This window comes from Cavia porcellus, unplaced genomic scaffold (assembly GCF_034190915.1).
Source record: "Cavia porcellus strain 051 isolate PalLab524CR breed Dunkin Hartley unplaced genomic scaffold, mCavPor4.1 scaffold_3, whole genome shotgun sequence".
Lineage (NCBI taxonomy): Eukaryota > Metazoa > Chordata > Mammalia > Rodentia > Caviidae > Cavia > Cavia porcellus.
In genome coordinates, this window is record NW_026947486.1 from 96,250,236 (window position 1) to 96,277,249 (window position 27,014).

At 37.2% G+C, this 27,014-nt stretch overlaps 1 protein-coding gene across 1 annotated transcript in view; it reads right to left on the minus strand.

The window, feature by feature from the left end:
• Positions 1–1,255: 1,255 nt before the first annotated feature.
• Positions 1,256–27,014, minus strand: part of Usp26 (ubiquitin specific peptidase 26) — a 39,199-nt gene continuing 13,440 nt past the window's right edge. Inside the window, exon 3 of the mRNA XM_063245645.1 lies at positions 1,256–6,143. Coding sequence (XP_063101715.1) covers positions 3,168–6,071 — 2,904 coding nt within the window. The 5' untranslated portion in view covers positions 6,072–6,143 and the 3' untranslated portion in view covers positions 1,256–3,167. The remainder of the gene's footprint in view (positions 6,144–27,014) is intronic.

The following is a 27,014-nucleotide window of genomic DNA, read 5'->3' on the forward strand; positions in this document are numbered from 1 at the left end:
GGCGATGTAACTGGCATAGGCTACTCCCTTGGCTATTCAGCTTTCACATTCACCTCTGTACACGTATCTCATTTGCAGCAAAACCACCCTACGTTTCTACCTAACAACATACACCACACCCTCTAAATCAAGTTCTCTTTCCCAATACGAGATGATTCACAGCCTGAAATATTTCCAATCATCATGGGCCCATCTTTGAATTCAGTCAGGCTTCCATTTAATAGGCTGTTACCTAAAGACAAGTGAAGTTAACCTTCAATAAACGTGTGAATAAAATTAAAAATAGGAACCACGGCAGCAAAACACAGAAACGTAAATATATAAAAATGCATGCATGCATATAATAAACAAAAATATGCAAAGGAACTATAGTCTCTTTTTACTGACCTCAAAGTCTGAGTTCAATTGCCAATTTTAATTTTTCAACCTTACGTAAAAATCTTAAGACACTTTCAGTTCCTGATACGTGACCCAAACTTTGGTTCCTCATCCATCTGAGACCTGAGTCACTCTGTTTTGTTGGTGCTGGTACTGTCAGTTTTCCATTAACTTCTATCAGGCAGGCATATGCAGTGGGCAGAATGCCACAACACAACCCTTGGAAACTATAAGTATGTTATGTCACAGGATAAATGAGAATTAAGGCTGTTAAATCTTAAAACAGGGTGACATCCTAGACTACCTATAAATCCAGTCTAATCACATTGCTTATTAAAAGCAGAAGAGGAAGAGAGAGGGAGAACCGCATAAGGCAGTATATAAGGACTCAGGCCAGCATTTCTGACCTTGAAGATGAACAGATGAGGCAAAAAGCCAAGGCATGTGGGCAGCTTCTCTAACTTTAAAAAGATACATAGATTTTGTGCTCAAAGCAACCTGTTAACATTTTGGTTTTAGTCTGGTGATACGCCTCCACTTGGACTCCTACTTTCCCAAAATGTAAGGTAACAAAACTGTGTTGGTTTAAGCTATTACATTTGTACTAAATTTCTTATAGAAGCAAAAGAAAGCAAATACACTGTGTATCACCTTTTTAGCTGCATGGACTACCTGGAAATCTGATCCATAATTTAAATAATCAATTTAAGCCCCAAATATACAACCACAGAGATACTAATGAATTGCCTTTTATTTAAAGTAACAATGTAACAAAGTAACATATAGGCAGTATACATCCATTCATATTTCTCAGAACTTTCCTTTTATAGGGAAATGATAGATTCCACCCAAGATCTTCTGTCATGGATACCCCTATTATCTTCTTCACTTTTCAAACTGCCCTACACTTGAAACTGTTACATGGATAAGGATGTAAACTTCATACTAAAAAAAATCTCCTCACTTCAGACAACTCTATTTTGGATTTATTTCCAAACAACTTTTACTAAAACTCTTATTATAAGACCTATGTAACTGGGCTTAGAATTAACTATCCTAAAGAGGTCAAAAGCCTGGAATTCAGAAGCCAAATTGTTACTCTTTTCTCTACATGCAAATCTCCCCTTAGTCTTCAGCTCCCTCAGATGTTAAACATATTTCATAAATGGAGGATGTCTCTGTTGTTTTAAAAGCTTCTAGGAGACTAAGTCAATTAGGAGGCTCTTTGCCTGTATGTCTCACTAATCTTCAAGTCCTATTCAGACCTCCTTCTAATATACACTGTATTCTAAATGATAGAATCATCAAGCTTTAGAATCCATTTTTTTTCACTTTAGAGAGAACTACTTAACTTTCCTACACCACTGAATTCTAATTCACCCTTTTAAAGATCCCTAGGATTAAGGACATCATCAATAAATTCTTGGATTAATATAGCTACACTAATACTATACCCCCATATTCAGGGGGAAACTTGTGTTGGTAAAGGTGGGATTAAAAACCAATCCCTCCATGTAATGTAAGAAAGACACAGTGCAAGTCATTCATTCCCCAAAAAGATGCAAAGCACTACAGATTCACTGCCTCTAAAGCAAGAAAAAGCATTACAGAGATAGTACATGTTTAGTATCAAAATTAAACCCCTGGATTACACACAGTACTTACAGAATATAAGCACCCTGAAAAGCCACATGGATTTCTTTACAAACAGTTTAGGTTTCCATACAGTTTGTCATGTTGTACCAAAACAGTAACAAGTAAATCTTTCAAATCCTAAAAGTCTACTTTTAAACATGTATTGTTTACTTACTAAAAGAACAAAACTACCATGCTATAAGACACAAAGGAGTGAAAGAAATCTAAAACAGTCTTGTAACGTTGAATGCAGAAGATTCTTCAAGTAAACAAAGTTCCTTGGTGGCAATGCAAGTGTTCCTCTGAGCAGTCCAAAACTGGCCTCCTATCAGCAAGGGTGTCAACAGCTTGCTAGCACACATACGGAAAAGTGGGCAAATCAACTTCTCTCTAAGATCCCAGTCTGAGGACATATTTTCCCCACTTGAGCATTGAGGAAGATAAGGGAGAGGCTCAGTAGACAACTTGAAGACCTGACATGGTATGGTATTCAGTGTCATTTAAACAACAAGAAGATTCAAAAGTTATCAGCCTCATCTAAATTTTTTTTGGTCAGGATCCTAGTAACTATTATTTTTCTACCGAAGCACTAGGTATGATCAGCAGAAGTATGACTTTTCTGGGTTACTTTTCAGTAAGTTCACAAAGGAAAAACATACCCCAAAATAAATGCTAAAAATGCAATCAAAGTCTTATAAACCAAGAAACTCAGATGTGTAACTAATAACACCAACATGCTCTACAAACTATAGTAGGGCTTACAATTTCTTAAGTGCTAGAATCTCTATCAGATTGCTGCTCTTTGCCTCCAGTATCTGGATCAGTAGGTCTGCAATGGAACTCAAAATGCTGCATTTCAAATTAGGTCCCCTGTTCTTGCGATGCTGCTGATACACACACTTCTCAAAGCACTGCATTAGAACATGAAAAGCACATATGCCTTGGAGGAGAGAAAATGTTCATCAGCCAGAGCTGTGGGACTGAAATGTGTATCAGGGTTAGAATAGTGATTTTTTTTTTCCCTTAAGAATGTTTGCTTGAACTTCAGTCTTAAGACTAATCTCTAGGTCTATGCAGTTCAGAGCTCTCTTTCCATGGACGAAGTGGTAGTGAGTGAGGCAATCCAAGAGATCTGAGCAGAGGTGTCTGCCCTCCTAAGAGGCCTTCTTTGCCTTGTTGCTGCGAGCCTCAGATTTGGACCGAGACTTAGCCTTAGATTTAGACTGGGATCGAGACCGAGACCGAGCCCGAGCCCGAGCCCGAGCCCGAGCCCGAGCCCGAGCCGGAGCCGGAGCCTGAGCCTGAGCCTGAGCCTGAGATTGAGCCTGAGCCTGAGCCTGAGCCTGAGCCTGAGCCTGAGCCTGAGCCTGAGATTGAGCCTGAGCCTGAGCCTGAGCCTGAGCCTGAGCCTGAGCCTGGGATTGATCCTGAGCCTCAGCCTGAGCCTCAGCCTGGGTGGTCATTAGCCTTAGCACCAGCTCCTCAAAGATCTCATTATGCATGTAAAAGAAGATGTAGCCTGAAGAAACCCTATCCTTCTTCACCTGGGACTCTGAGATACTTGATACCAGCAGATCATTGTAAGTGGACCAGGCCTGCTTCGTAAAGTCATAGGCATCAGTGATATAGTGTCCTGAATTGAGGGTACTTCCAAGGTGGCTGATAATACCAATGAGCCTGTAAGTATGAGGATTTATGTTATCAACCTTTTCTTCTGGTTCTGAGATTTTTGATTTTGTCTTCTTACGGGAACTATCTTTGTTTCCAGGTTTAGCCTTCTGCAGATTTAATTCTGTTTGTCCTCTAACGTTTACTTGGTGCTTCTGGGCATCTGGCTTTGGAATGCCTTCAGGAAGTGTGTGTTGAGGGGTATCTTTATGGATTCCCCTTTCATCATATCCCTTATTTTGTTTAGTAACTTTCCGGGATTTTCCTGTAACTCTGGTTTTCTTATCTTTGGAAAAGTCTCCAGTGGTCTCACTGACACTAACAAAATCTGATTCTGCAAATGTATTGGTTTTTCCAGACTTCTTTACTTTTCGATTTTCAGGCATTGCTTGAACTTGTGTTTCTGTAAGACAGGTGTCTGAGCTGCTAAAGGGTGTACCCGAATACCTGGAGAACAGAGGAAGGTAAGGGTCTTCCAGGTTCATCAATGAGTCGGCTAATTGCTGTTCTCTAGGCATTACTGCACTTTCTAAGCATGCCGAATCTGCCTCTCTCTTACCCACCTTTTGCTGCTGTACTGTTTTCCCTTTAAGAAACCTCTGGGGTTTCTGTGAATCAGACCCCTTGCCTGATTTATCTCGTTTTGGTCTGGAATTCTTGGGCGCTTCTGACTTCAGTAAAGACAATGAGCAAAGGATGCTAAAACTCAGCTTTTGAAAAGCTAGTAGTAATCGCATATTTCTAATGTGTGCAGTCCTGCTAAGAGGAACAGGTAGCTTGGTGCTCTCATTGCAATGAGAAGACAAATCTAAATATGTGGGAATAGTGACTGCCTGGTCATCCTTTCTTAGTGACAAAACCTCAGTAAAGCGATAGCGTTTCAGGTGAATAATAAGAATCCTAGGTAGCTTGCTAAACTTGTATACTATATCAGATCTCTTGTGCTTACACTCCGCACACTTATACTCAAGCTCTTCTGTTGCAAAGAAGTGATCAAGAGTAGACTGAATAGACAAAGACTGTGTTTTCTTTCCTTGTGGTAGGTTGATGGAGAGATAATTATTTGGTTCTGTCTTATAAACAGCCTGACCACAAGCTTTACAAAATATAGAGCGCAGCAACTCACACTCAAAATTAGTTACGACAGGACAACCAGTCATTCCGGTAGCAGAATCACCAGAAAATGCCTGCTGAGGTAAACTTTGGTATTCAGATCTGCCAAAAATGCTTGACATTTCAAAGCCATCTTTCATCTGATCTAAGCAGAAGCTTAAAAATTCATGTGCATCATTCTGCGCATCCATAGAAAATATTTCTGCCACTAGTGAAAGTGTTTTTTTAATAGTTACAAGTAACTTCTCCTTGATGCTCATGTTAAAAACATCTTTCATAGTAAGCAGGAGTGCCATGCACAGGCAAAAAATATCATGGCAAATTCTTGCCCATGGGAAACGTTGATTGAGCACATCGTTAACAAACAATGGAATTGAACACAGGGACTGTAAGACTGCATTAATGTAACAGGTGTTTCCCAAATTGGGGAGACCTTGCCACCGTGCCTGTGAGTAAACTTTACTGGGCAACATGGGCTCTGAGCTGTCTGCACTATAATTTAGCGCCATCAGAAGCTCTCGAAGTGCATTTTCACTGAGATTTTGGAGGTTAGTATCACCTACGGAACGATCATCCAAAACATTGGCCACTGAAACAGGTGAGGCCTTCTTATTGCTCTGTACCTCTTTTGCTTTTGATGGTTTCTTCCAGTTGGGGCTTTTATATTTCAAAGGATTTGCATTGTATTTTATCAGGAATTTCTCACTTTCATTTGCCTCTAAATCGGAGGATTGCATTGTATTCTTTCCACGCTGAGTTTTTGACTTTTTACTAGGAAGTACTGATTTGGATGAAAGCAAAGATGTATCCCGAATGTATTTTCTACTTTCTTGGTTTGTCCCTGAGCATTCCTCATCAGATTTATTATAAATGCTGGGCAATGAACTTTCACTGATCTGTGTTGCTGTGCTGGCAGACACACTCTCATTATCTTCCTCATCAGGGTTCATGCGTGGTTCAGAATTATCTTGAGGGACACTGGCCAGAAACACCTTCAATTGTTCAGCATCTGTGGAAGCTAATCTTTCAACAATCAAGAAGCCATTATTTCGGAAAACCAAATGTAGATGAGTGAAGTCTTCTCCATAGGATGTAAAGGATGCACTTCTAATATTATTATTTAGATGAAAAGTTTTAACTTTTCCAGTCTTGAAGTAGATCAGCAGTTTAAAATTCTTCCTTCCTTTCACTGCTTCTAAGAATACATTTTGTGTCTTCGACATTCCTGACCTCTTGCTCCATATTTGGGCATAACCAGGTACCATTATGCTACTCATGTTTTCTTTACAGATGCACGTATCCTGGGGATTCTGACAATCTTGCGGCTTCAGTCTGTTTCCAAAATTCACCTAAGACAACACAAATAAATGATTTAGTTCTCTATACAGAACAATCCTATAGATAGTATTGGTTTTAAACTAAAAATCTCTTCAAATTCTGGACATCTAGCCCCTTATAGACTAAACTAATGCCTTTTAGATTCATCAACGATTGTATAAACGCAGAATGTTAGATACCTGAGGCAAGACAATTATGAAAAGAATCAAAAAAAAAATTCTTCAAACAGCAAAATGCTCAGATAAAACTCAAACTCTATTCCTATACATTAAAACTCATAGCAAAATGCCTGGATAAAAACTCTTATTCCTATACATTAAATCTCCTTTCTATCACAATATTAAATTCCATTCTCACTGACTTCTCCACTTCGATTTAAATCATTAAACACTATGAAGGCTTTCAATACACAGCTGAAAAGTATACTTAACAGTGTCTCAAGTGCATATCTATGCAATGTGACCTATGTGCCACAGATTGACCTCAGAGGGATGCACAGTAAGTGGATATGAAAGTAGAAGCACTCTATGGACCTAATGTAATAACAGATGAACATTCCTCCTATGTCGAAGGACTTCATGCCTGGGCTATTCAAAGTAAATCTATCTACTTCCTTCCAAATGCAGTTATGTTAACTTTATTTCACTTGGCACCAAAGTTTCTCTATGCATTTTATCATTCATTGGCAAAAGTTTAAGAAAGCAACTTCTTGCCAACCAGAAAACAGGCTAAACAGTTTTTTGCAATTGGCTCTTGTCAGCTCCCTGAACTCAAAACCAGCAGTGAGGTTTAGGGTCCAACTTAGTGGTGGATCATGTGCTTAGCATGTATGAGGTCCTAGGTTCAATCTTCAGTACCAAAAGAAAATTTACATAAAAGCTTGGTGGGGAGGATCAGTTATACTTAACCACTAAAAATTAGAAATGTCTGAATAATTCAGGCCAATTTCAGTTAATCAAACAGTCAGCACCACAAATGCTTGTATCATAAAGTAAATGATTGCATTCCCTCCTGCTTAAATATTCTTTCTGAATCTTCTCTATGCTATTAACTTGATCAGCGTTTATGGGTAATACAAAAGAAAAACTAGTGCTTGACCCATGTTCAAATGATCAAAAACTCAACACTGCTAAGAGTACAAATTAATGAATTTTTGTTTTATAAAATATAAAATATTTTGTTTTATAATATATAAAATCTATCAACCTATGTTCAGTGAAGTCAGGACTGCACCCAACAATATAGAAAAGTGCATATGTATCCAAGTGAGAGACTGTATATTTATCACAGTGGAAATGGGACCATAAAAACATTTAAGAACAGCAGCAAATTCAAGTGTTCTGGATTATAGTTCACCATTGTACTGTACATGCTAAATAAAAATTCAAGCCATTTCTTCTCTGCAAAAGAAAAGTATTAATTTTTCTTTTTAATGGTTTTAACTCCTTGAGAGAATCTACAGTCAGAAATTTTGAAATCCCGGCCCATCTACATTTATCAAACATAACTGTCTTTTATTGTCAGTGATACTGAAATACTAAAACACTTCTTGCATTTTCTCTGCCTTCAAACACACAGTTAAGACACATATATTTAGAGAATAATGACTATATTCTATTACTTCTTCCTCAGAGTCTGACTCAGATTTCACTCTGGAATAAAGCAGACTTCTTTGAGCCCAATAAGCATGCAAAATGAAGATTATGAAACATTTTGCTGATGTGCACCTGAGCAATGTAACTACTGCACAATTCCCTAGCATATCTTAAACTTAAAATCTCCTTTTCCATTTTGCCTAGTCGCTCAAGGCTTTCAAAGTATCCCTTAACTAGTCATTTGTAGATTTTAAACTGCTATGTATTAGTTCTCTGAGACTCTACTGAAAAGCAACAGTGTGACTACGTTATGGGGGTACAAATCCACTTTACTATAGCAACACTCCGGCTCCCTTTATATCCCCAAATGAGACTTAAAACATACAAGTGATAATTACACTCAAAGGTTATGAAAGTCAACATGCTTTTTATCTTATTTTTCCTACAAACTTCATGAAATAATTTGATCACTGCAAGTGCAATATAATGGACTAGCTGCTGATCTCAAAACATAACCAGACACTCTCTCAAAACTACTTCCATCGGATCTGGAGGCACATCCTACAGTATCAAGAAGCTGGACATTAGGGCTAAAACTCCAAGGAGAAATGCCTACATTACTGTTAATTTACTAATTCACTCTACATTGGTCTACTTGGTGATATCATTGAGATAATCTGCTCCTGAGCACCTGCTATATATTACATAACATGATTTGTTGAGCATCTACTCAACCAGCTCTCTTAGGAACAGAATATTCATTGTACCTAAATGATTTAGACTCTAAACCCATCGTTGTGTAAGTATCACAAGAAAAGAAGGACTTCCTTCCAGTGCAGATAAAGAATCAAGGAAAATATCCTTTCAGTGCCATTTTAATTTGGTAAAAAAGAAAAACCTGTAATGAGATTTCTCGGGCATTGCCTCAACTCCCCAAAATGCCTGGGTTAGCCTCATTCTTTAAAAAAGAAATGTGCCTATGCAAATAATGTTGGTAAATTTAAAAAATCCCAGGTTATTAATTTCAAATTAAGGTCATTTTAACAAGGAACTGTGTGGCTTTATAATCTTTAGCTTCTGTACCATGTATTTATATCTTCCATTATTTATGCTTTCATTATTTCAAGTGCAAGAAAAACTTGAAAACAAATGACTATATGCCTTTGAAATTTGAACATCCATTTCTCAATTCCAAAGAGTTCACTACAAAAGAGTACTAAAGGAAGAAACCTAGATGAAAAATTATTTTCTTTCAAGTATTTTGGTTAGATAGATGATTCTGTAAGAAGACACATAACCATTTGTTTTGTATACTTTACAATGCGCTACAGTCTAAAAGCAGGTGAAAAAAGTCCAGAAAATCCTTTAAGGCTCAATGACAATGCAAAAGTAATACTTCTATGTCACTTTTCCATTAACATGTAAGTACAGTACACATGTATATATCTCGTGGAGTAGGTAAAGATCACTGTATAGAACGTGGTGTGGCAAAGTGGTGAAAAAGTTTCATTATCACATTAGTCATGTAGAGTAAAAAAAAATAAAGAAATAGTATGTAATCAGTTTGGAAGCAAAATGCATGGAACTGAAGACCATCACATTAAATGAAATAAGCCAGACTGAGAAAGACAAGTATCATATCTTTTCCCAAATATCTGGAATATAAAGGAGATGATATGAAAGTGGAAGAGAGATTACTATTAGGGAGGAATAAGAGAATAAAGGAGTATAAGGCACGGTAAGAGGGATGGATACCATCAAAATATATTATATGCATATATGAAAATATCATGCTGAACTCAGTATTTTATAAATTAAATGGGCATTAAAAAGCAATCTGGTTTAGTTACCAAAGCAAGCCTCACTGGAAAAAATGACGATCTCCACAAAGTGGAGTACTAGCCCATCCATGTATTCAGTGCATGGAAGAGAGGGCCAAGCAATTACCACAAAGGTTTATAGTAACTTCAGTCCTTCTCCAATAATTCTGGCCAACAGTCTTGAAAAACAAAGCATCTCCAACTCACAATTACATTGAACAGTACATATACATGTTACTAAACTTTGAACAGGTTAACTTCACTGTGGGTCCCCATTGAGTGAACTGAAAAGTGATCATCAAAGCTGCCATTTAGGGCTCCATCCTATGAGACTGTGATTCTAGGTATGATATACATACACTAAGAACCCTGGCTTTCCCAACACAGTCCAAATAAAAGGCCTCCTCCATCCAACAGTTTTCTACAACAATTGAATGATGTGTACCATATTTTAGCTGTTCTCACATACAAAAAAAGATGTAAGGATGGATAGGAAAATACGTGAGGTCTGGTAAATGGAAAAGTGCCTTCTCAAAAGCCAATAGCCATTCATTCATCAAATACGTACTTATTACTTGAAAGCACTGTATATCAAGCTATAGGTACAGAATAAAAAGAAACACAAATTCAGGCCATCATAAGTTTCATTCTAGCAATGGGACAGAAAACACAGCAATCTAAAATAGAGTGTAGAGTATATGACATTTAGAAAGCTGCTAAGAAAGAATTAAAATATTTGGAGCAGTGTGCCAGGATGATTGGGAGGTCTTAGAAATGATATGATGCATGACTTTGAATGATGTAAGGAAGCTAATAGATGCAGGGTGCTCCAGGCAGGAATAAACAAAAGATAGATCCCACAGGTAGACATGTGCTCGACAGGACAGAAACAGGAATCAAGCCAGGGTAGCTAAAGAACAGTGAAGACATTCTAAAAGAAAGATGAGAATGTTTTATCAAGGAACCGGAGATTGAACTGACTAGTAATGGTGCTGAGTAGCATTAAGCACCAAGGGTTGAGTTAGGCTCATGTTCATGGTGAGACCAATCAACACATTTTGTTTTTCCCCAGCTGCATTCAGCTGCCCACTTGCCATGGTGCATATGTGTAACAGGCAAACCTTGAGTTTAACTTGCTAAATATTTTATCATTCATAAGTATCCAGGTACGAAGAAATTGGGAACTAAAGGTATAAGAAAGGGCATAATTACAAAGATGGAGCTAAAAAGGATGAAATGGGGACAGAAGATAGAAAGACATGAAAAAGCTTCATGAAATACTTAGGGGGTGGGGTAGAAGCATCAGGGGACCAGGAACCCAGTTCTCATTTCAGTAGCTGTAATTCTGCCCCCTGCTTCTAAGCAGCTGTCAACTTCCTGCAGACTTCCTTCTTCTATTCTCCTCCCATCTTCCATTCTATTTTTCTATTCATGCTTATCCTGGCTCCCAAGCTGGAAGTAAATAATAGGAACAGGGTGGGGTGGGGAGATGAATGTTAGGGGTACTTGCACCGGGTAAGAAACAGGCATGATCAGATGCAGTGGATGAGGAGGTGGGGGCAGGCAGAAGGGGAGAGGAAACCACCCTCTCCCCTTTTTCAGTCTCCCAAGTTTGGGTTAAAGGTCAACACATCAAGAGGCACACTGCCTCTACAGCATTAGCAATTAAATCCTGTCATTATGTTTGGTCCCAGCTTCAATGTGCATGGCTTTTCAAAATGATTGGATCAGGGCAGACTCTTTTTCTTTCTCTGGTTTAAAGGTGCATTTCTGCACTCAGCAAACGTCCGAGTCATTGTATAGTGGAGAAATGCCATTATTTTACCTTCTGACATACACTGCACATAAATCTCTCCATAGGAGGCCCTAACCAAAATGGGAAGAATTCTCTAGACTAGCAAATTGTTCCCAGGATCTATTCAAGCTTTGAACCCTTTCTGAAAGACAGACTTGGCATGGCATTTTTAAAAATTCTTTTTAAAATTATTATGCTAGTGCTAATAATGAGACAGAGCCAATTAAGAGAACAGAATGAATGGATAATTTTCCCAAAGTTAAATATGATTTCATTTAGCAGGTATTCCACCATGAGAAAATGTGTACTTATTAAACTGAAATGGTGATAAACACAGCTTTCTCAAAATTCTTTTTCTCCTCATGCAACTCTTAATATTTGTAGCACTTTTTGCTAACTATTGTATTCATTTGTATACTCACTTACTAACTAAAATATTTATTGCTATCTAGTAAACTATTGATATTATGTATCACCAGACCCAAACAAGAATCAGTAAAATATTCCCGATGTTGGACAGGTTATAAGGTAAACATAGATAACAATTTAGTATGCAGGGAAATGTATTAATTAAGAAAAGTAAAATTTGGTTAGTATTACTGAGAATCCACATGTTTTCTCCCATCTTGGTTTCCTATCTGCCTGGAATTCCTTAAGGGTTTCCCCACATTTGTTGTATTTCTAACCTTTAAGAACCGGTCCAGGCCTCACTTCATTCAGACAAGTGCCAGCTCTGATTTCTCCTGCCTCAGAATTCAGAAAGCATTCACTTTTTATAAGCCTGTCACTTCACCCCTGCTCCCTTGCACTGCTATTCCATATAACCCAGCCAAAAAGTTAATAGATGTCAAGAAGTATGGGTTTGTTTTCAGTGTGCAGAGTGAAATCTTCCTTGGCCTAGAGAAATAATGAAGCTGGACAGCCAGGAATCCTTTTAAGACTTATAAACAACAAGTTTAATTTTTTTCTGCAAACAGAATCCAAAATTCTAATAAAAGGGCTGGAAAGTCAGGAAGGGATATTAATGGGGTGGCACTGTTACAGGGACATCAAGCTAACTATGACATGGTAGGCAGGTTAAATAAGAAGCTGAAACAGGTGAAGACCAGAATGTATTATCACATTTAAAATGTGTATGTACTTCAATGAAGCAAATTCATCCATGCAGGTTTTGTCCTACAAATATGATTGTAAACCTGTGAATCTTTTTTAACTATCAACATCTTTTATAATTTTAAAATACCTATAAAATGAGACTTCCAACTTGTATGTCATATTGGCAAAGGTCCAAAAAAAGTAACAAGAATCACATTATACAAGAACTACCAAAAACGTGAAAAATATACTCACTGAAGATCGTTAGAAGGAAGCTCATTAATAGGCAGCACTGTGCCCTTTCTCCAACTCACATGTTTATGTTACACGTTTGTTGTGGGGGAGGGACAGCTTCCAGAAAGATGTGAAGACTACAACGTATATCCCAGATGGATACCTATTGAAATGGCCAAATGTGTAAGCCAAACTCATGAAGAGTATAAGAGCCATGGAAAAAAGAGATGTTTACTCTGAAGTTGGAGGAGCAAGAAAATCGGTACATGAATGAAACGAAGAAGCTTACAATACTGAGTGAGCCCCTATGATGGGACAAAAGGAGGCAGTAGTAAAATTGTATGAGATTCTTACATACTAAGTAAGAGATAACTGCACTATAACCTTATAAATCAACCACAACCTTACGGATAGACCCATTCCAAAAAGAAAAGGAAAAAAAAAAACTGGAAATGGTGGTACAGGCCTGAAATTCCAGCACTCAGGAGGCTCAGGTAGGATCACTGTGAGTTCAAGACCAACATGGGTTACAAAGTGAGTTGAAGGCCAGCCTGAACTATACAGTGAGGCCCTCTCTCAAAAATGCAAAAGGTAAAAGCGAAACAAAACAAAACATAAACTCATCCCAAAGTCAGCATCTACCAGAAATAGGTGACCTTCCAAGAGAGAGGTTTTTGGATATACTGAAATAAGGAATTCCAAAAGATGGAGAACTTAGCTTATCAGAAAATAGTACTGGATATTGGTCTCCAGAAAAGATAGTTCCAAATTCAGTGATATTCACCATAGAGAACTAGTTTTTAAAGCCTACTTGGACTGCAAACTTGTGCAGAATAAAGAACCGCAAATACACACAATGATAAATAAAAATGTGTTTTTCTATTTTCTTTACACAAATTAATTTAATAAAAACCTTTCTTTTTTGTCTTAGGAATCTAGGCTGAGAGTTAACTTGGCTTTCTCAGGATTTCCCTTTCATTTCTTTTCCTCCTCTTTTCTTGTCCATATGAGACATCTCCATTTTACAGACCATGTGGACCAATATTAGGTCAATAGTAAAAAGAAACCGCAGCAAGAGAGAAAACAATTCTGTTCTGAGGTGGGGGAAAATCACAGCAAAACAGAAACCATCACATAGTTTCAGTTTGGAGTTATCAGTTGAAGAAGCTCGTTATATATTTAATTTGTCAAGAAAACAAATTGCCACTTCCTTAGCAGTCAAGAAATGCTTCCACACTGTTCAGTACATGGTATCAACTATCTCTTTGCACAGAAGAGCAGTGCCTGTCACTGCTGTGGATTATTATTCTCTACAAAAAGAGTGAAGAGACACTGTACTCACAAGGTAAGAAGGCAGGCCTAAGACCAAGTTGGACAATAAAGCAACATGCAGCATAAGAAGAATACAAGAATTGGGAATGGAACAAGAGATAGCCTTTGTTCAAATCCCTTCAGAGATTTGGAGCACTTAAATGAATCCCAGGAACCTATCAGGTGTGCTGAACAGTTAGTTAGGTGTCCATAAACTAACTCAGATAATAAGTGCTTATATATTCATCAGAAAGGGATTGATACTGGTCAAGTCAATTAGGAAAATAATCAGGCTGAGGGGGGCATTTGAAGGAAGATGACGATTCTGAGAAAGTATTGGATTAGAAAAACATTAGGCATTACTGTAATATGGGGATTCACTATTAATAAGAAACAAAATACTGGAGCTATACAAAGCTTAACAAGTAGATCTGACACTCCAGTACAACGCTTTACAGCGGAACTTCAGGGTCTGATCCTGCTGCCTTATACTCTCTTGTCCCTGGTTCCTGATAACTTTTTTTGGCAACACTGTTCCCTTCAGTCTGGACACCTGATCAAAGAGCTCTGCCATACCACAAAGTAAGAGGAGAGCTTACTCCTTGCTCAAGACTCCAAAGCCAGACTTATAAACCAGGACTACTGCTCCATAAAAGAATGACCTTCAAGTCGCACAAACAGATGGTGAAGTACGAATGAATTTTAATTTTGCATTTATGTCCAAAACACCAGGTGCTAGATCTTTCAAAGGGAATTCCAGGGAAAATGTGTGCCCAGCCATCCATCTAACTATCCTCATTTTATCCCTTGAAATTAGTATGCTGGAAATTCCAAGGAAGGCAAGTAAATCACAAGCAGATAACCTATGATAATCAGACTTACTTCTTGCCATGGAATATTACATCAATCATTGTTGGGTCTAAGTCTTTCTGGGAACATCCATCTATCACCACTGGTATCACTTTGGAAAGGGCAAGGTCTTATTCCAATTACTATTTTGTGGGTGAGTTCATTTTTCAACAAGCAGAACATGTTAGAGATCTGACTAGAAAGTTTTGGGATGATCCTATAAGGATCCCCTGTTACTTAACTTTATAGCCGTGTGCTTGGCCCAGAAAAGCCTGGGGGAAGTACTTTTAGGATATTGATGCATCAGATAACACTGCTATACATTAATTAAGGGTGTTTTTTACTTGACACGACACAAGGGGGAGCTATAGCATTTTCCTTTCCGAGGTAAAAAAGGGGCGCTACTCTTCAGCTTAGTTAAGGATAAATGTATCATAGGGCTAATTAAGAGGTGTGAGGGAATTTTACAGTCATTACTTGAAAAATTAACTTAAAAACGTATGTGTCTTATCTAAAGGATTAATTATCTGAACAGGAAAAGGATACAGTTGCCTTAGTTTGTTGATTTTTAAAATTTGTCCTGAAACATTTTAATATTGAATTTTCAAAACCTAAATCATATCTGTAAATCGTCAAATGAGTCTAATTCATCTCCCTACATAAATGGTACCTCATTTCTGCATGCGTGCTACATCTCTTCCCTCTCTGCTGCTATTTAAAGCGTGTAGGGGATAGGAAGAATAAAGGAGTGAAAGGAAGGAGACAAACAGATGCTAACTCAAACTCTATCAACTTAGAGCCAATAATTGAGGTCTAGTACAAATGTTCTCATCCATAACCATGTCCGCAATTCTCTTAACCTAAATTTTAAAATGTATAAGTTTAAGTGTAAGTATCTGGAGAACAGCAAGGCATCAGTCCTATATACTTCACTTTCTCTGTGAACATGAGTCTATTGTTCCATTATATACATCAATATAACTTTACTACTCTGAGACCCTCACCCAGTTGCAAATAACTTTATCATTCTGTCTAGAAATTCTTCCAATAGAAAATGCAATGGACTGAATGTTCATGTCCCTTTTCAAATTCTTATGTTGAAAAAAAAATTCTATATTGAAATTCTAATCTCCAAAGTGATAGTATTAGGGAAGAGTGACCTTTGGGAATCAGGCCAAGAAAACAGAACACTCAAAATTCAGGGTAAGTTGTCCATTTTGGAGACTACAGTGAATTAGCCAGCCCTTTAAACCACGTGAAGACATAGTGAGAAAGCGCTGTGTGAATCCAGAAGTGAAACCTTATGAGACAGACACTCAGTTTGCTGCACTCTGACCTTAGAATTCCCAACTTCTAGAACTATGAAACATCAATTCCTGATGTCTAGAAGTCATTCAACAAGTTTATGGTATTTTGTTACAGCAAACTAAAGCTCAGCTTTTACCCTCGGGATCTTTCAACATCTTGTTTCCAAACCCATGGCTCTCCAGGCTCACCAATTGTAAACCATTGTGTCGTAACTTGAATCCAATTTTAACTAAGACCCTCACACCCATTAAGCAAGACTTCAAAGTCTCAATATGCTGGCCTTGCCATTCCACTTACAAAACACTATTAGACTCTGCCAAGGTGGTATTTTCCATTAACGTGCTACACTACCTTTCTGGTATTATCTGCAGGTATTTAACATACCTCTTCAACAGAAGTTAAATCAAGTAATTCATAGGGTAAATTGATGAGATTTGCTTTGGATTTAGCAGGCATCAGCTAACTGTAAAAAGAATTTCTTCTTTTTTTTTTTTTTTTTTTTTTTTGGTTTGAACTCACAACCTTGCACTTGCCAAGTAGGCGCTTATGCCACTGAGCAAAATCTCCAGCCCCTAAAAAGAAGTTCTTATTCTAGATTTTTACTTTGATTCCAATGATGAATATTTTCATAATTACTGTTTTATGTGTTTTACTTTTTCACAATTTTGACTGGACACATGACAGCACATCTGCCACAAGCCACATGGCCTATAGCAGGTGCTAATTTAAAGCTAACCTCAAAGTAGAAGAAGAATTGCTTTCTGCTTGATTAAGCAGAACAACTTTGGAATTCAGTGCACCACATATGCTTCTCTGAGGCACTTCTGGGTAACCATGTAGGCTGCTGCTAAATATGCCACTCACCACATAGGTAGAGACAGGAAACTAGATTCATGAGAGCAAGTTGACTAATAATACATTGATTTACTCGGTACATCCTGACAAGGGTGAGAATTCAAGACAATTTCCTTGGAAACTTGAAATTTCCACATTTAAAGAGACAGTGAGTTGTACTGGCCTTTTCTTTTGAGGTTGTTTTCAGCAATTTCTAGTGTAGTTCTCTTGTGTGTGCTGCGAGTGACACATTTAGCCATATCTAAACACTGAGACAGGGATATTTCCCATACAGAATGGCCAAACACTTGCCACAGAAAAACTTGCCTATGCTCCACATTTCCAAATGAGGAAAATAAGCCTATGAATAAATGACCTACTCAAGAGCACAAGGCTAATTACCTGTCATTCTTTTATTATCAACACACATCTTCATAGCTAACGCCTGAACTTTGATTCTCTATTCAATTCCTCTGTAGTATTTTTAATACAATGAAGTTTTCCATTTATGACTTTTAGGTATGTAAAAACAAAACAAAAAAAAAATACATGTCTAGGAAAAACTAAAGCCTTGCAATTTCTCAGTGCTTACACTGGTCACTTACTTTCCCACTGAGGGCTTGAAAAAACATGAACAGAGACATGCGCAAAAACTGAAAGACTAGGGCAATGAGTTACAGGTAATAGTCAATTGCTTTAATATGAAAAATGAGACCAATACTTAAAAGAGTACTGGCCATGCTTTAACTAATGTGTTAGATTGGGTTGCCGCTAAATATTAATTTTAAACATTAAGGTTATTTCATTACATAAAAGGAGTTACAAATGAAGGGCTGGTAAGATGGTGTGATGTTTACTCCTGAGATTACTTTTACCTGTGACTACTGCCAAAAAGTGATTAATAACACTCTAATTGAGGCAGCACTTTAAACCAGCTCAATTTACTTTAGAAAATCAAGAATAGCACAAACAAACCAGATGATGCACTCATATGTTTAGAAAAATGACACAATAACTTAATATTTCTTTTTAACATTTATGAAATATCCCAGCTAAATAACCAAATAAAAGAAAATTTAATGCATAAATCTCTTACTTATAATATTGCATATATTTCTAATTTCTTCTGCCCCTCTTCAACAGCTAAGTCTATTTGCATACATTTTTAAACCAAGTGTTTCCATTTATATCTTGATCACATGTAGAATCTAACTAACGTAAATGATCACAAGAATATCTATCCTCTTTATTGTTCTTAACAGTATTTTTGTTTCTGTGTGTTCCTTTCCTGCCCTAGCTCTACTCCAGGCTGAAGATCTAAAAACACTTATTAGAGGATAAGCAACATTTTGTACTCCTAGCTGTTCTCCTTCACTCATTAAATTGTGATTTTACTATGTGTTCCTCCCCACTTTGGCGTGCTTATGTGTGTGTTTTGTGGTACTAGCAACTGGACTTAGGGAGCACTTACCTATATTCCCAACCTTTTTATTATTTTACTTTGAAGTAAAGTCTAAGTTGCCCAGACTGGCCTCAAATTTAAGATTCTCTTTCCTCAGCCTCCTGAAAAGCTGAGATTACAAGCGGGTAGCATCCACACCCAGCACCATGTGGATTCTGTAAGAGGCAATGACTTTTAGCCATCAGAAAAACTAAAATGCAGGGTAAAAGCTAAAACAAAGTGCTCCTTAATCATCACAATTTTACCTACTCTCAACTGGCATATCATGGAGGTCCTTGCTGAACTCTAATGTTAACCAGCTGAGGGTGAAAACACCAATTACCCACACATCAGTATTTTTAACCAAAGATATAACTAGAGCATAGAAGAGCAACAAAATCAAGATAGAATTTCTTGAAATAATACCAAGAGAACAGAAATAGATTAAGAGTTGTGTTATCTACTTAAAAGAATATTGACCTAAACTTTAGAAGACCAAATGCCTAGTATCTGCATTTATGGTAGCGGCTCTGAGAATCAAGAACTAACCCTTACCCTATTTTCATTTAGCACAGCACTGCTCAATACAACTCGCTGCAGTAGTGGAAAAGTGGAATATCTGCATTGTTAATATAGAAACCACTAGCCACGAGGCTACTAAATACCTGAATGTGATTAATGAGGCAGAGTACCTGAATGTTTTATTATTTTTTTTACACTTTTTTTTTCTTTTTTTTATCGGTACCGGGCATCGAACTCATGACCGCCTGCTTGCAAGGCAGGTGCTTATGCCGCTGAGCTAAATCCCCAGCCCCCTGAACTTTTTATTATTTAAATAGTTACAAGTGACTAGTAACTACCATAATGGACATAAGGATCTGTAAAGCGGGATAAAACTGTAGGCATACCCTAACACACTTTGGAAGTTCTAGAAAATCAAATCTATTGTGATAGCATCTTCCACATAGCAGATACTGTTAGATGAGTAACTCAAATCCCATCTACAACGTGTTCCTTTCCAATCTCCCTTTATGGAAGACATGTGATACAACCATTAACAGACAGCAACAGGAGTCTACTCAGTTTGTTTACTCAATAAAGCATAGGCCTAAAGGACCCATTTTGTCAGTGAAACTCACTCTTTCCCTTTTCATCAGCTGAAAATGTATGTAAGACAGCTGGCGGAAGGAAATGAAGCACTGTGAGACAAGCACCATATAAAGAGGACGGTGGGAAAAAGGAAGCATTTCTAAGCTCATGAGGTAAGTATGAAGATGAACCCCAGACCCGCCGAGCTGCTCCAGTGTACCCGGAAGCCACGAGGGTCCCAAACAAGCTGGGCTCCGGGGAAAATGCATGGGGCACTTACGCCAGGCCACCAGGCCTCTGGAACCGGTGGTGCCCACCTGCTTGCTTAGAACTCCACAGCCCACCAATAAGATCTTACAGATGGGATTGTATGCCATAAATTTTTTGGTTATATAGTATGAAGTCAAATATGTCTACATACTTCATTTTAATAATTCCATATTAGTGTTAGGATGCTCTAAATAGAAATTTTGACAGCCCAGCTTACAGTTGTTATATTAAACATACACTGCTACTTAATAAAGCCACTAGAGTTACTTGAAGTGAATGATTTCCTAACTGATATGCTATGGAAGTTTCTATTTCACATTCGCATTTGCTTAGGTAATAGCTAAGGTTCTGACAGTGACAGAGTGGCAAACACTAGAGAGCTCAAAATATGGATCCACATCAAAAGTATGGCAGCAGAAAAGCATGAAGCACTTTTTAAGAGCATGTAATGTCCCTCTGAATGCAGAGTTTCATGATATGAGGCCCTAAGATGTGGAATCTAGGGAATTTAAGGTGTGGCCCCAGAGACAGAAGGATAAAAATTACAGTAAAATCTCAGTTTAAGAGACACCAAGGTAGATAATCATCTCCACACTTAAGAGTTCAGGCATTGCACCTGAGTAGGAGTGGACAGTTGTCATTCAGATCACAATTATAATCAGTTTCCATCTATGCCACCTGTTGAACACAGTAGATTTCAATGTTGAGAGGGCTTCAGAGCCACTTGAAGAATCACTAAAAAACCTGGGAAGGGAATGAATACATTTGTGACTACCAAAAAGGTGAAAAAAGTACAAAGTGATTTTTATCTGCTTAAGATTATATAACCAATCTCATAATTCAGAAAATAACTCTGATGGATAGATATCTCAGGAAACATCAACTTCATTGCCTTTTAGTCATTTTAAGTTGGGAAGAGAATGACTGTGTTTGTGATTTAAAGTTTACCCGTATTACCAAGGAAATGGAGGCAAGGGGTGCATATCAGTGAAAGTATCAAAGTACCAAGCAGTCTAGGAACAAACCACAGCAGACTGATGTTGACTTTGTTGGTGTGTATCAATCAAAGAACCGCTGTCCTACTCTAGAATAAGGCATCCAGGGCATGAGAAGATAATCAGAACCCCACGCCCACCCTGAGTTCCAAGTCCAAGGGCGTTGCCTTCACACATAAAAGGGGAAGCACTGGCAGCTGTTTTCTTGTACCTTTCTGTGCCAGGAAAGAGCAAAGTCAGAAAGCAAGAGAAAACAGTTATGATGCAGATAGAACGTACAGTACTGTAACAAGAATCTAGTTGTTACCCCAGGATTTCTTAGTAGCATGTCACAAATTCCCTTTTTTCCTTATAAACAACTTTGTGATCTTTCTGCCTCAGCCTTGTAATAACTGGTATTACAGTCTCAGAGGTTAGTAAATGCAAGGACTTAAAAATCCTTGAATTTGATGATACATGAAAAACAATCGTCTCACAGCCAAATTTTTTTTAGATAAGAACATTTGGGTCACTAAAGTTTAAAGTGTTTGAACCCAGAATGAAGTCAAATCTTCCAAGTACAATCCCCCCTGGCACTGTGCTAAGTGTTTTTTTTTTTTTTTTTTTTATTCTACTTAAGTGAAAGAGTGGAAGGGGAACCTCCCAGAGATCAGGAGCAGCACAAAAGTCAGAAAATACATAGAGCTGTGTTGCACTAGAGACAAGTGTTTCGGTAATGAGGATATTTATCTCAGTAACTAAACTCTCCAGCATAAGATCCAACAAGAATGTCTGCCTTACCCTGTTTCCCACTTTCCAGTACACAGTTAGAGTATGTTTCAGGGGCTATGCTTCTGACATGCAGGCAAAAGTTAACAGCCTTCCAGGGACTCTCAAGAAAACTTAACATAATAATGGCATCTTAACAATTCAGTGGAATGCATTATGGGCTTAGCTGGTATTTAAGATTCTGTCCTTTTCCGAGCTTCTGATGTACTTTTTTCTTCTCACTGCCCATAATGAACCTCATTCTCTTAATTTATCAGTCACTCAAAATCTGAGTGACTTGAAAATTAAAGACCATTCACTTGGATAAATTATTTGGCATAATAATGCCTAAAGATACAACCTAAGTAATCAGAGCAAACTTTGCCCTTGAAATCCCAGTCTTATATATTCTATTACTGCATAAGTTATCAATTCAATCTAGTCGACAGGATAACTAGCTGTTAGGTACTGTCACTGAACTATAATGGTGACACTAAAATTACAGGTGCTATTTATTAGCTAAAACATCTGCTACAGTCCTAGAAGACAATCAAAGATAGCTGCTGCTAATATGCAGATGGTAGGAAATCTGGCTTCAAAGAGTGACCTGAAGTACAGAAGCTAGTTAGGGAGCCAAGATATTAATGACATCTTTAAAAGAATGCATTTGAAATTGTCAACAGACATGCCTATGAATACTTGGAATTTTTAAAGCCTGAAGTTTCAATGATTGATTGTTCACATAGCTGTGTCTGTATTTGCTGAAAAGGACAGTATGGGGAAAAATACTGCTTTCACTTAGTTTAAAAGAAGTAATGTGAAGAAGTCAGTGGGTTTGGGGAAAAAGATGTAATTAATTATGCACAGCAGCAGTTTCCTGATCGAATGGGACACCCCAGTTATCAGAAGGTTGCTGGTAACAGGTTAGAACTGCATAGACACAGCAATGGCCCTTGTGGTGGAAGTCATTACAGCAGGTGTCAGGCAGTGTAAATCACAAACAAGGAATGCAAATCTCCAACTGATGACCCAGATTGGAGTTGACAACTGAGATGAATTATTATGTAAAAATGTTGTTTTACTATTAAAACACAAAAAGACAAGCCAAATCGCCCTTTAAGTAGCTATAAATGCCAAGCTTCCACAAAGAGAATTTCTTAATCTGTGTTCTATATGTAAGCAATACTCTGTAGCTATTTCCCATACTGATCCTCCAAGGCTAGAGAAAAGATGGGAGGTTGTTTCAGCTCACATTGCCTTAACAGATACCACAGACTGGATGGCTTAAACAAAAATGAATTTTTTGACTCTTCTGAGATTGCAAAGTACAAGACCAAGCAGGGTTTGGTTTATGGAAAGGCATCTTTGGTAACCTCACAAGAACTTTCCTCGATGTGTATGCTGGGGGTGCAGGAAGGACAGGAGGAGAACGAATAGAGAGATGAGAGAAAAAGAAAGATTGTCCTCTTCTCACAAGCCCATTAATCCCATAGGATTAGAAACCCAACCTAATGAATTCATTTAACCTTAATGTCCTCCTAAAAGTTCTAACCCTAAATACCCACACTAGGGAGCTTCCAGTTTCAACATATGAACTGGGGATGCTCAATTCAGTTCCCAGCAGAGATGATATCCTTTGGGGTTATGTGCATTATTTCATTCCAATGAGATTTATTCTGTTTCCCTTGAAATAATGCAGAATCTTATAGGCCAACCAGGGTGCTATCAGGTTCTTGGAGGTGTCTATTGAAGACACTGTCCATGAAGAGCAAAAATAAATACATGGTGGTATTTGACAGCAGTATTTTCGAAGATGTGAGTCAACCCATTTGGCAGTAGCAGTTCAGAACGTAGATACTTGGGTGGTGTCTGACTCCCAAATATCAGAACACTCACACTCTACCTCTTCTCTCTCTCAATTCTGTATTGGGCCTGGCCACCAATAGGACATTTTCTTGCCTGATTTCCACCTGATTTTCCCACCCTTAGTTCTTTTTGATTTGTATGAGTTTATTTTCCAAAAACTAAGAGCCAGCGATTCTTAGAGCCTAATAAGGATTTCTCTCTTTTAGGAGGTGACAAAACCCAAAAGCTGAGATCTTGGGACAGGAATGCAGTATTTGAAACAGCATAAAAGTGTTAATTTTTTCTCAGGTGGGTCACTTTTTATCTAAATTTAAAATCATTGAAAAGTGTTTCTTGGTGATTTTTTTTTCCACTTAGAATGTGCTGAAAGAACACTAGCATGAGACATACAGACAAACAATAAATAGAAGTTATTGACTGCTATTATGACTTGTTTTGGTTTTGGTTTTAACTCATTACTCTTTAACTACTTAGAAGTAGAGCCTGAATGTCACTCAGACAGCACATTTATGTGCTGTTGCTCCTGAGCCTTGCTCAGGCAGATGTCTTTTGAACCGATTGATTTTTTTTTTTTTTTTTTTGTACCAGGGATTGAACTCACAACCTAGAGCTCGGCAGGCAAATACTTATGCCACTGAGCTAAATCCCCAACCCCAAACCAGTTGATTCTTGTTTGCATGAGATACATTTGTACTTGCCAGTTTTATATTTCCTGTTGTACTGTCTTATAAAATTCATGAATAAATATGCAATTTTTTGTTATCTTGCATTTAAATAACTGGACAAGTGGTTAAGGAAAAACGTAAGACACTCAACCTTTAGAAATTTAGTCTCAATTCTTATGAATGCCCATTCATCATCGCAACAAAGTTCTTAAGAGTGGTGAGAGTCAAATATGTGCCTCAAATTTGTTCAAAGGTCTAACTAAGTAAGCCGAAGTCTAGCTAAATAAGCCAAGCTCTCCAGCATCTTTGTCTCACTGTCCATTGCAGCCATCACAGGCTGGACACTAAACTTAACCAGAGCTTTTGTGAGCTCAGTCTTTGCATACATTCTACCTTATGTACAGAAGCCTTCACCAAACATTATTCATTCAGATTATTTAGATTTTTTTGAAAATTTTAAAGATCATTCTTTTATACAAGTTTAGATTTAATTTCCACACAATGAGTAATGGCAATACCTTTCATTTCTGTAGCAATTAATAATTTGTCTTCTCATTTTTTCTTGGTTTTCCTAGACAAAAGCTTATCAATTTAATTTGGCCTTTTCAAAGAACCTGATTTTGGTTTTATTGATTTTCTTTACAGTTCTATTTTTAATTTCAAAATTTCTCCTCTAATTTTTGTCTTTAAAACAAATTTCTTTTCTGTTTGCTGTAGGCTAAAATTGCTCATCTTTTTCTAGTTTCCCAAGGTGAAAGACAAAATAATTTCACATCTTTCCACTTTTCTAATAATTAATACTATAAATATCCTCTAAGAAACTTTTTATTCCCCAGAGTCTAATAACCTGAATTTTAGTTTTTGTTTAGTTCAAAATATTAGAAATGTGCTGTTTAATCTACAAATATTTTGAGACTTTCCAACTTTGTGTTGATTTTTATTTTAACTGTAGTCAAAAAGCATATTTACAGAATTTTTATTCCTTTAAATCTGTTCAAGTGTTTTATACATTCCAGAACCTAATGTACCTTGCTTAATTTTCCTTGTGAGCATGTGAATGTGTATTCTGCTTCTGTCTGAGTAATCTATAAATGTCAATTAGTTGGAGTTGATTGATGGTGGTACTATTTGGGTCAACCATACCTTTACTGATTTTTCTGCCTGCATGAACTATTAATGAATAAAAGAGGGGTATGAAGTGTCCCAGTGTAACAGTGGGTTTGTCTGTTTCTCCTTGAAGTTCTACCAAGTTCTGCCTTACACACTTTGACAATATGTTTTAGGTGCACATACATTAAAAATTGCTTTGTCTTCACGAAGAACTGTCCCCTTTATTATGTAATGTCACTTTTTAACCCTGAAAATTTTCCCTTTTCTAAAATCTGCTTTGTCTGAAAATAATATAGTTACACTAAGTTTCTTGATTAGTACTAGCATCTTTCTCCATTCTTTTACTTATGACGGTCCTAAATCTTTACATTTAAAATTGGTATCTTAAAGACAACATATGGGGTTTCCTTTTTCACACGTACTTTTTATATACATATATACATATGTACATAAGTATATATACACATATACAAAAGTATATATACATATACATTTTATACATTATCTATCTTTGTTTACCAAGTGATGTTTTCAGACAATAAACATTTAAAATGACTACTGATATAAATGAATTAATGTCTACCATGTTAGTAACCATTTTCTATTCATTTCTCTTACTCCCAACCTCGTTTGCCTTCTCTAAAATTATCTGAGTACTTTGAAGGACCCTATATTATCACCTTTCCTAGCATATCAGTAATACTTCTTTTCAAAAAAGAAACTAATTGTTCCTATGCAGTTTACAATATACATGTAGAAATCTAAATTCAACTCCTAATAATGCCATGTTTCTCCACATGTAGTGCTGGTGTTGTATACTTTAAGAGAGTATTCCCATTTTCAAACTACCATCCCAACCTGCTATCATCAGGCTGACTTTAATGGATGTTCTGGGATCAATAGCTATGGTTATTAATTGGTCAGATAACTTTGTAAGTTAGTTATAACTACATTTATTTTTTCATTAGTTTCATGTATTTCTTATCTGATACACTTCCTTTCTATTGAAATCTGATTTCTACTTTGATCATTTTCATTCTCTACTATCAATGAGGCCAAAAAATTCAGAAGCCTTATCAAATCTGAGTTCTGCTTAATCATTTTACTGCAGCAAGAGACACTGAGATACCTAACATTCAGAAACATCTCTCTATAATCCTACTGCCTGGGTTTGAACCCAAGTCCATGGTTGAACAAGAACTGAACCACCATAAGATTCAGTATCCTGTTTCACATTTATCCAAGGAGAGTATGTCCTTACTTTACCAGGGAGATGAAGGAATTTGATGGAGTCTGCATTCTGGCTGGCACACACTAAGCAAGCAACAAACACCATTGTTTTTCATGCTACTATTTCATAGAATAAAATTTTGCTGAGAAAGTTAATGAGAAAAATTTATCCAAATGTTCTAAACGTTGGAGTTTCTGTGATTACTGGAATATTTGCTGTTGAAAAACATTCTACTAAGTACCTATGCTTTCTTCCCTCTGAAGCTACAATCTGAGATTGCTACTCTTGTGTGTCTTCTAGTCCCCAAAGCAAAGAATGCTCCATAAATAAGTCTAAGACCTAGCTAAGGACTTCTCAACTTTTACTTACTTGCCTTCCAATTCTTTTCCTTAAAACCACTGGTAACAATCTCAGATAACAAACCAGAGAAAAAAGAAACATACTTAATAGAGAACAATCTGAATATTAGGAAAAATGACTGCACTGTCTACCACTATTACAGTTAGAGACATTTAAGAATGAGAAACTTAACAGGGACAACCAAGAATGAGACCTAAAAGACTCAGCAAAGAGTAGAGGTCTTAAGACTACTGTGGCCAAAAAAAGGTGCCCAGTGAAATTTGAGTT